Source organism: Fragaria vesca, linkage group LG6 (assembly GCF_000184155.1).
Source record: "Fragaria vesca subsp. vesca linkage group LG6, FraVesHawaii_1.0, whole genome shotgun sequence".
In the NCBI taxonomy this organism is placed as follows: domain Eukaryota; kingdom Viridiplantae; phylum Streptophyta; class Magnoliopsida; order Rosales; family Rosaceae; genus Fragaria; species Fragaria vesca.
The window spans coordinates 3,307,218-3,317,318 of record NC_020496.1 but is presented as its reverse complement, the minus strand read 5'-3'; the positions used below and the strand labels follow the sequence as shown (position 1 = coordinate 3,317,318).

General features: G+C 38.0%; 1 protein-coding gene across 1 annotated transcript; it reads left to right on the top strand.

The window, feature by feature from the left end:
• The first annotated feature begins 2,422 nt into the window (after positions 1-2,422).
• On the top strand, positions 2,423-5,390 carry LOC101298140. The gene is made up of 8 exons (XM_004302221.1): positions 2,423-3,110; positions 3,199-3,265; positions 3,342-3,381; positions 3,640-3,772; positions 3,973-4,044; positions 4,410-4,490; positions 5,120-5,181; positions 5,295-5,390. The coding sequence occupies exons 1-8, from the start codon at positions 2,814-2,816 to the stop codon at positions 5,359-5,361; spliced, it is 819 nt and encodes a 272-aa protein (XP_004302269.1). The 5' UTR covers positions 2,423-2,813; the 3' UTR covers positions 5,362-5,390.
• The last annotated feature ends 4,711 nt before the right edge of the window (positions 5,391-10,101 follow it).

Sequence of the window (10,101 nt, the reverse complement as noted above, 5' to 3'; positions counted from 1 at the left end):
AAGAATCAATGGTATTAACAATACATGGACCGTTTACGTCACACGGACGGAATTGGAATTGAACCTGAAGAACTGGTAATCTAGATGAAAAAGACTTGTCCTACCTCCCTAAAGAACCCTACTCGAGGTCGACTTGATCTTCTGCACCGCATAGTGAAAGATAATCGAAATACTACCATACTCGCTTTTGGTATCTGTAATCCAAGCTTACTCAACTGCTTTGAATTTGACTTTCATCTAACTTCACAGCCAACTTGTCGGGAAAAAAAAAAAAAAAAAAAAAACTTACAACAGCCAATATCCTCTGCATTTTCTCGAAATTTCTATTTTCTACGAGAATCGGTATTAATTTATATTTTTCTGATATTTCATATCGGTTGATGTTATTAACGCACTATATTTTGTTATTAACACATCTTATCTACTTTTATTGATTTATTGACAAACTTGTCACTTAAATTTATTTTATAATTGACGTTCATCATATATGAGGTGTGTTAATAGCAAATAAATGTGTTGATAACAAAAATTTGATGATATAATGAATATATACATAATATGAGGGCCGTTTGAGAGAGCGAACGTCCGCAACTATGTTAAAGTGCAGACGCCGGCTCAAATCAACTCCGACAGCTGCTTATGGCAGCTCTTCTTCCATCCTCAGACGCCATTGGCATCCTGGACGCCATTACTATCAAGTTGAATGCCAAGGTGATCGAAGAAGAAGGTCTGGCGCTGGAAAAACTGCAGAAACCTGAAGAAGCTCAATCCCAGATTCGAAACTCATCACCGTCGAGTTTGCCGGCGAGAAAAAGTTCAAGATGGAGCTCTTGTTTAGAACCAGCAAGAACGACAAAACAACCGGTGCCGCTGGAGTTGATTTGAGTCGGCGTCTGCACTTTAATATAGTTGCGGACATCCTCTTGACCGGTCTTCTATATAATAAATAAATATATATATTAATATATCAACTATCTCTATAGAAATGAAAAGAAAACCTATTCCGCTGCCGGTTTTCGAACCCTTGTGATGTGTTACAACAAATTTGTTAATTAAAAGAAAATACAAAGTGTATACCAACTATGTCTAAAGAAATGAAAAGAAAAAATTAGTTCCCTGCCAAGAGTCGAACCCGCATAAGCAAATGATCCAGTTTGTATTCCTGAGGACTTTCTCATTAATGGTTTATTACACCCACTTTTTAATTACATTTTTTCATCTCAACCGTTCAGTTTTTATGTCTATATAAGAAAATTAGCCAAATTCGTTTGATCGATAATAAATCGAATTAAATCAAATCAATAAATGATCCAAATCTATCAAACACGAACTCGTTCAAGTTTATAATCGGTAAATCACATTAATGAATGTCTTAACGATTTTTAATTTGGATGAAAATTTGTAGAGATGATCTACTCATATATATCTACAAGTTAAACAGTCGAGATGTGAATATGTGATTGAAAATGGGGTGAAACGAAAAAATCTTTAACTAATAATAAACTTAGTGAACACACATAAGGTTTTTAGAAGAGGAAAAGTCTTTTTTTTTTTTTTTTCTAAAGCAAATTGTTTACAAGATTATGTACGGTTTGGGAACTAGAAAACTCATCCACTTGTCAGGTGTAATTAGACCTGTAAATGGATCGGATCTGGAGCGGATCAACCTAGATCTGGAGCGGATTGACCTAGATCCGGATCCGGATCCGTAATAGAAATTTTGGATCCAGATCCGACCCGTTACCCGCCGGATCTTTCATAGCTAGATCCAAATCCGGATCCGACGGGTTAACGGATATTTAACCTGTTAATTCGATCTGTTTATAATAATAAATATTTTCAAATTTTAAATAATAATTTCTTAATTTTATCATAAATTTTCATAAAACACTAATGAAATATTATAACAAAATAAAGGTTTATATTAAAAATTGAATTACATGGCCAAAATACTCTTTAACAATAAACTAATATATTCAAAATACCAGACCTCCTATGTATTTAGCAAAGAACATAAAAAGAACATACGCATCAGTAACTTTCAACTTCATCAAATGATCATATTTTTGAAGCAATTTAGACGTTTAGCGGTTTAGGTTATCCAAATAATTATTATATTATTTAATATTTATCAATAATATTATATTTATAAAGATATTATTTAATCATTTTAAAACGAATCCGGGTCCTTAACGGATTGGATCAACCACGATCCGTATCTGATCCGTTTAATAAACGGGTTAACAGATCCGGGCCCTTAACAGATCCGGGCCCTTAACAGATCAACGAGTCTAATTTTTTATTTAAATCCGTTTAAAAACCACAGATCCAGATCCGGTCCATTTACACGTAGCCAAAGGATCGAGGGACGAGGCAAGAGCAGGAGCATGAGAAAGAACACAAAAACTAAGGATCAGATCAAGCTGCCGTTTCGGGTTTGCTTCATCCTGATTCGTTTGGCAGTTTATCTGATCCGTAGTTTCTCCCTTGTTCTTTCTTTTGCTTTTTCTATTGCGTTGTCCCTCCCTCGATCCTTTCCGAACCATACATAATCTTCCCAAGTTCTTCTTCGGATCTCTATTCATTTGCTCTTTAAGGTAATTACATTATAAATTCTTAATAAACATCGTTAGCAGTTTAGCACTACCCGTAACTGTGATGATAAGTGAACTTGAGAATTCACCACAGACTGTTGTCTTTTGGCGCCTTATCCATCAGAACTGAGTGACCCAAATCCAATTAAGTCTCAATCAATTCTCCCACTCGTGCTCTCATAAACTTGAACCCAGTTCAAGATTGCATCTTTTGCCTCAATGGGTATGGCCCCCAACCTCAATCCCACCATTTCCATGTCCTTAACTCCATTCCCAACTTCCTCTCCATTTTCATTCAAAACCCAAAACAGCTCATTGTTCTCTAACACAGTCACTTCAACAATTCACACCCATAAAACCTCATTCCCACTCAGAATCTGCACTAACTCACAGTTCTTTAGCACCAGAAGACTGTTCCTTCCTTCAGTTTCTGGTATCTGGGATGCTATCACCGGCGGCAACAATCCCCGTGAAGCCGTTGCCGCAATCCGACGTGGAATGGTTCTGTTTAGACAGGTAAATTATGATTCATAGTTGTAAATGTGAACTAAAGTTTGCAACTTTGTTATTGGAATTGAAAGTTTGGAACCTCGTTATTGTCAAGGGTGATGTTGCAGGGTCTGTAGCAGAATTTGACAAGGCGATTGAGCTTGATCGTCGCCAAAAGGCATGTAAGTTAATGTAGCTTTTGGTGATTGGTTTGTATTGAATTTGGGATATTGATCGTTGGTTAATGGTTGCAATCAGATCTTTGGCAAAGGGGGCTGTCACTTTACTATCTGGATAGGTACTATTAGTTCTTTGATGGATCGTTTTCGATATGTTTTTGTTAGGGTGTGCTTAGAAAATGTAGGGAAGAAATTGTGTTTGTTTAAATTTGTGGCAGCAAGAATTACATTTAGAGAAAAATTGGAAAGAGTTATCACTTCAGCCGAGATTTGTTAATGGAACAATAAATTATTGGTCCCAAATTGAGGGTAAAATATTAGAACTGGTTCGATGAAGCTATGTGTGTAGGGTTAAATCAGTTGTCTTTTGTGCACAGATTTGAAGAAGGGGCAGAGCAGTTCCGAATAGATGTTGCCCAGAATCCAAATGATACAGAGGAATCCATTTGGTGTTTTCTCTGTGAAGCTCAATTATATGGAGTTAAGGAAGCAAGGGAACGGTTTCTTGAGGCAAGTTATTGATACCAAGTTGAGGGCTTTGTAGCTTTAAACTTCAAACATGTCTTTTGAATGTCTATAAGAGCATAACAGTATCTTTAGGAAGGGATTGCTGTCTTTCTAGTTGACTAATTTCAATTGCTTTTCAGTCCCATGTATTGAGTGAGAAGTTCAGTGAAATTCTTTTCTAACTGCATTCTATATGCATGCAGGTTGGCCGCGATCCGAGACCTGTCATGAGAGAAGCCTATAACATGTTTAAAGACGGTGGTGATCCAGAAAAGGTACCTAAGTGAAGCTTTCCCTCTCTGACCAAACATTTTCTTATTTGAGCTTGTAGTTCCTAGCTGTGGTTTTGGTATTTATCAGTTCATATGAGATGTTAAGAATGCATTTATCTTTCTTTCATGTGAACATGAACTCTTTAGAGTCATAACACCAGTTTGCCAATAGGAAGTTAATTGGAGTAACCGGAAATTGTTTGAGAACTGATATATATTCTTCTCCTTTTATTCGTTTTTAGTTTACACTGCAGAGCCATTTAATAAAAGCTTGTGCCTGTTTCTTATATTGGCCGACAGCCCTGACTGCTTGCAATAATACCAAGTTTTTTTTTATCTGACTCAAGTGATTAATCTTTACTGTGTAGCTTGCTGATGCATTTAAAAATGGCCGAGACAGTGATTATTTCTACGCTTCTCTATATGCTGGCCTTTACTATGAAGCTCAGGTTTGTTTTCTTCTATAAGAACTTTCTCTTAGATCTTCTTCTGGTGTTACAATTGTTACATGTTGTATCTCAATTGAATCAGACTGTTCCTGCAAGAATATAGATAGATCACTGAAGAGTTGTGTAAAATTACACACAATACATAGACTTCCAATGGCTTCTTGATGTTGTTCACAGACGGATAACTTATATTTAAAAACAAGAAGTTGTTTCATTGATATTCAAGAACCTGGACACGAAGTCATTATTCAAAAAGAAAAGCACTAATTATCAAGAATACCGCCATATTTGCTGCTTGTGTATCGATGCCACAGGTACTTCATCTAAGGGTTTATAACCAAGGTTCTAACAAGCATTTAAGTTCCTTGTTGTAACAACAAGCTAGTACCAATGAGCATAAGGACCCCATTTGTCCTCAATAGGCACTTGATGGAGCCTGCTCCTTGAAACAAACTTCCCTGAGAAAAAAAAGACTTGTAATATCTCTAACTTTGGCTATCAAGTATACCTTGTGTGAAAATCTGATACCTCTGGTAATAATCAGTGCTGTGAAATTACTGGCTGAACTTGTAGGTTTAAAACTAATTGCCTATGTGTGTTGATTAGCTGTATTTCACCCATTTATACAGAAAAAACCCGACGAGGCCAAAGCTCACATCCTTGCTGCTTATCAGTCTTCCTATGGACAAAGGTTCATAGTCAAAAAATCATTCCATTTAATCAAAATCATAAGCTTCTTATTCTATAGTAAAGCAAATAACAGTTCAAATTATAAACCCAGTTTTCTACTTTTCTTTATGTCAGATCTGATGATTACATGGCTTCACTTGCAAAGGTTCACTGTGTTTGTCGAAATTGGGAATCTGATTGAAGCTCTTGGTCATCCACTCATTCCTATACAAAAGGGTGTTCAGCATGTACTCTGTTGTTAATATAGTATATATAGTTTCATTATCGAGCTGAAGTAGGAGCAAGGGAAATCATTCTATTGTAACATTAGACATTTTGAGATCACATAATGTCCATTTCGGCAATATAATCATTTTCCTATGTGATTGTTAATTATTACTTAATCAATTTACAAGCAAGTTGATATGTTAACTGCACAGTGCCTCTAATTGTAACAGCCAAATTGAGTAGGGTTTGGATTACATCAGAAACTGTTCATGATTGTGAATAATCAAGCAAACATAATTATTCATCCCCCAAACCTCTGCTCTTTGCTCTTGGATGCCTCTTTTTGAGCTTCGATGTCAAAATTTGTGACCCAGTTTTCACCAGAAAACAACAATTATTGTCATTGCAGAAACTCCAGAAAGCTCATAAAATCTGCTCTCTTTTCTGAGACTGAGATTTCCCAAGGTACTTTCTGATACATAATCTTTTGGACCCTAGAGAGCTACCATACAGTGTATGGACCATTTTGGATCAATTCAAACGCCAACTACAATTCCCATGCCTGGTTGACTATATAATTAGCATTGATGAAGCAGACAATAGACTACTGTCAGCAGATCACATGCCCTATGAAGAACATTGTAGTGGTCTGCACGTTTCTGGGGTGTTGAAGCTCCATTGTGCAAGAGAATGGGACATAGTTGAAACAAGGATGGGATCAATCCTCACTTTTTCGTTTGGTAAGAGCAGGGAACTGATTCTCATGTAGCAAATTAATTTATACTGTTCTAAACTTCTAATTAACAGTCAGATTGAATTGATTATCCAATGTTTGGATTAAAGCTAAATTTCTTCATGATTAGTGAATGATTAAGAAAATGTAATTGATTCATGCACCAAACCTCTGCTCTCTGTTCTTGGATGCCTCTTTTAAAAGCTTCGATGACAAACTTTGAAACCCAGTTCACCACCAGAATTAAAACAACAAATATATGCATTGCAGAAAACTCATCAAATCTGCTCTCTTTTCTGGGCATGAGATTTCCCAATGCACGTTCTGATACGTACTCTTGTAAACCCTAACGAGCTACCAGTACAGTTTATGGACCATCTTGGACCAATTCAAAAGCCAAACACTATTTCCATGCGGCCATGCCTGGTTGTACTAGGAGAGTACGACTGTACGAGAGCTTTGACTACTCAGTTACCGAGTACTGTCTGCAGATAACGTGCTATATGAAGAAGACTGAAGCTCCTTTGTACAAGAGTATGGGCCAAAGTTGAAACAAGTATGGGAATCAGTTGTTTTTTATGGGGTAAATGGGGGAGGGAACTAATTCTCATGTACGAGATCATGGTCCTCGATCCACCTCTCTCTGTTAATTTCAATTTTCTTAAGAAAAATTAGCATTAGTTTGTCTAATTATCCATCTCCAACTTCCTATAAATACTCACAGCCCTCCGTCGAAAAAACAAACCCTTCAGCCTATTCTTCATCAATTGGTACGTGTTAACCTCTCTCACCGCCTCTTGGTATGCTCAACTCTCTCATTTCAAATGGCCATGGAGCCGAGCCTTCATCTTGGGGGCCTGTCCAACTTGAAATGCTCATATTTTAGCTGGTTGGCGGTGGGGGGATTAACAACACGTGCCTGTTGGCTATGAGAAGAATCGATCTGTTTGGTTCATAAAAATTGGTTTTTGGTTCAAATGCGACTATACCATGCCGCCGTTCGGCTTTATGAATGACCGGACGTTGATGTCGGACAACCTACACAGTACATGAATGTAGGTTGGCCGAGATCAACGACTGTTCTTCCATGAAAACCTAGGGCGAGACAACCATTCTTGTCGAGCTAGTAGCTAGTGTACGTAGTTCACAAAGATGAGTCCAATAATATATTGACTGGTAACCTCTTCTGCTTCATGTCTTCATGGGGAAAACCTCTTCCTTTAGACCATTAATTTATCTTCTATAGAGTTTTTGGTTGGAAGAGCTCAAAGTTTTTTATGTACTCGTATATATTCTTTGACTTTACAAAAAGCATAAGCCCTGAAACTTCAGAACATTTTCCTCATAAGACAGTTCAAGTTCAAGTTCAAGGGTAGACGATTTTTCTTTTCAAAAGACAATATACATAATTAATCTCTCACAAAATGGAAGCTAGTTCGTAAATTTTGTACTCAGTACTGTTATTAAACCCTGGTTTGAAACTCTTGATGATGAGTGGATGTGGGGAGATTACTGGCCTGCTGAGCTTATAGCTCTTGAATCTAAGATTTTCTCTGTGTGATCTGACTCAATTTTTCAGCAACGCAGAACAAACCTGATGAATGAAAACTTCTTATCCTTCGCTTCTTAAACCCAACACTACCATAACTTGCTTGCTGATCAGAATCAGATCCAATAATCCAATTAATGCATGGTTTCTCTTGGCATGAATATATATAGCACATACACAGCTTTGTCCAAACTGATGATCGATGATCGAAAATCTATGTATGGTTGTATCATATAACACATACACAGCTTTGCCTAGAAGAAAACTAAAAGCTTTGATGACATATCGATTTGCCCGGCCATATGTTTATCTCTTTTCTTCTCTTCAACCTTTCTTTGAAGCTTCCCAATCTCAGAAGTATAGACCACTTTGAATCTTCCAATTAATTGCGTGGATGGAATATATTTGGCTAGACAATAGCGCACATAAACGAGAGAAATATGATAGAGGGCCTTATGACGCCCGTGACAGAACTCCCTAATGCTAATTGACCGATCTGTATTGCTCCCCAAATAAACACCACATACTGTATATGGGTCTTTTTTGATCCCTAATTGGTGCCTAAAGTTTCTTGAACTTATCAAACATAGCATATAAAGCGCAGTGTCACTATCTTTAGTTCCTTTGCAGCTTGCCAAATAGGACTTACATCTCTGCTTCTACGAGACTGCAGAGAGTGTATGTTTCATGCCCGGCCTTACCATAATGGCATAATACCGTACCATTCTATCTCTCATTGATCGGAATCCATCTTTCATAGCCAATCACCTGTAGTTAACTGGTACAACAACTGATGAAGATGATGATGAGGTTTCTCATGAACTCCCCGAGTATTGTTTGATTTCGTTTCATTTAGGTGATGAGACATTTCACGTTATATCATATCCAGGTAGTTCTTGGGTACGTACTACGGTGTTTGGATTCTGGAATGAATCTGTTGCTCTCTCCTCTTTCGGTTATTCTATGACAGCCATAGATATATGGGTTCTAGATGACATTGGTGGTTCTTGGACAAAATACTCAATTTCCCAACCAGATTTTTTTATGTTCCCATCGTCATCTGTTGGAAAGAATGACCGGTTTCTATTTGTAGGCAGGAATGAATGTCAGAATGTGTAGTAAGTTTCTGTGACTTCCCTGGTAAAAGGCGCAAGTATCTTCCTATGAAAGGCAAGTCCCTAGGATTCCTTGAAGCTGTTGTTTATATGAAAAGTATAGTTTCGATACAGGGAGGTAACAATGTTGACATTGGAGATATATAATTGTAGCAATATAGTTTCTCATTCTTTATCTAACGAGGATGTTTGATCAAGATGTTAAACAAGAATGTCATTTAGATTGAAATTGTGTCCCTTTTTATTTACCTAGTTATGCGCCATCATTGTCCAAAGTTGTTTGTCCTTGTTCTTTCTTGCTTCTTTATTAGTAGGGTTGGTAAACAACTGATAATATTACTATTTTTTTTAATCCTTTCCCCTCTTAATCAGCTGGGTTGTGGCTGGGTGTCATGGGCCGACTTTCTGCGCCGTGAAACTTGATCTGTGCGGCACCAAGGTTAATCAAGATCAGCCTGTTGGTATCTTTTCCAGATAGCCTATTTTCTTTTCTTGTGCGCATTCCGTGTCAATTTGACCAGCGTGCAACTCACACCTTGTAGCAAGCGTCAAGACAGTATATCGAGGCCTAGTTGGCCTGCACCTTCACACATCGGGTCATCGATCCCTCTTAAGAGCTTGCGAACTTTTCTTGTCTTGAGGGTTTGTCAGCGAGGTTCGCCACAATGGCTCATCTCTTACATATTAACCCCACACATGTCTGTCTCGCCAACATATTGCTTGAGTAGGCAACCAGCTCTCAATACCCACCTTTGGGATTCCATCCGTCTAGCACGGTGTCGCTCTTCTGTGCATGTTGGTAACTCTTCTCTTTGGGAAAGGTTGAACCCAAACTCATGCTTGCATCGCTTGCTTCGTGGCCAATGAGCACCACGAGGTCCCAAAATATATTTCTTTAGCCCACACGTTTTCCCATGTCGATGACATAAGAACCGCCAACATACGAACCTCATCGCCAACATGAGACCGCAGTATCAACTTGTTGGCCGATACTCTCCATGAGACTTCCTGAATCATGGAAACGCATGCTGCCCCTTTCTGACGACAAACATACTCTCGGTTCCTGGATCCCCCAAGGTTCCTAGGAAAGACTCATTTAGTGCCCCCTTGAAGGCTAGCACCAAGGGTGGTGGAGAGTCTAACACCGGGTACCCCTCTATAGAGCATATCATGCAAATTCTGACTTGGCAAGATGAAACATGAAAAAACCAAGAAGGACCAACTCCCATAACTAATTCATGCGAACTCATAAAACTATATAAAACTATATATATATATATATACGATTTTTCTCAGCTGCGGACGTCCGCACCAAAG

What these genes read in the sequence shown, in the direction of transcription:
- LOC101298140 (XM_004302221.1), top strand. Translation starts at nt 2,814, where the DNA reads ATGGGTATGGCCCCCAACCTCAATCCCACCATTTCCATGTCCTTAACT. An exon ending in TGATCGTCGCCAAAAGGCAT is followed by an intron (nt 3,266 to 3,341) that starts GTAAGTTAATGT and finishes GGTTGCAATCAG; the next exon opens with ATCTTTGGCAAAGGGGGCTG. An exon ending in CAGTCTTCCTATGGACAAAG is followed by an intron (nt 5,182 to 5,294) that starts GTTCATAGTCAA and finishes TCTTTATGTCAG; the next exon opens with ATCTGATGATTACATGGCTT.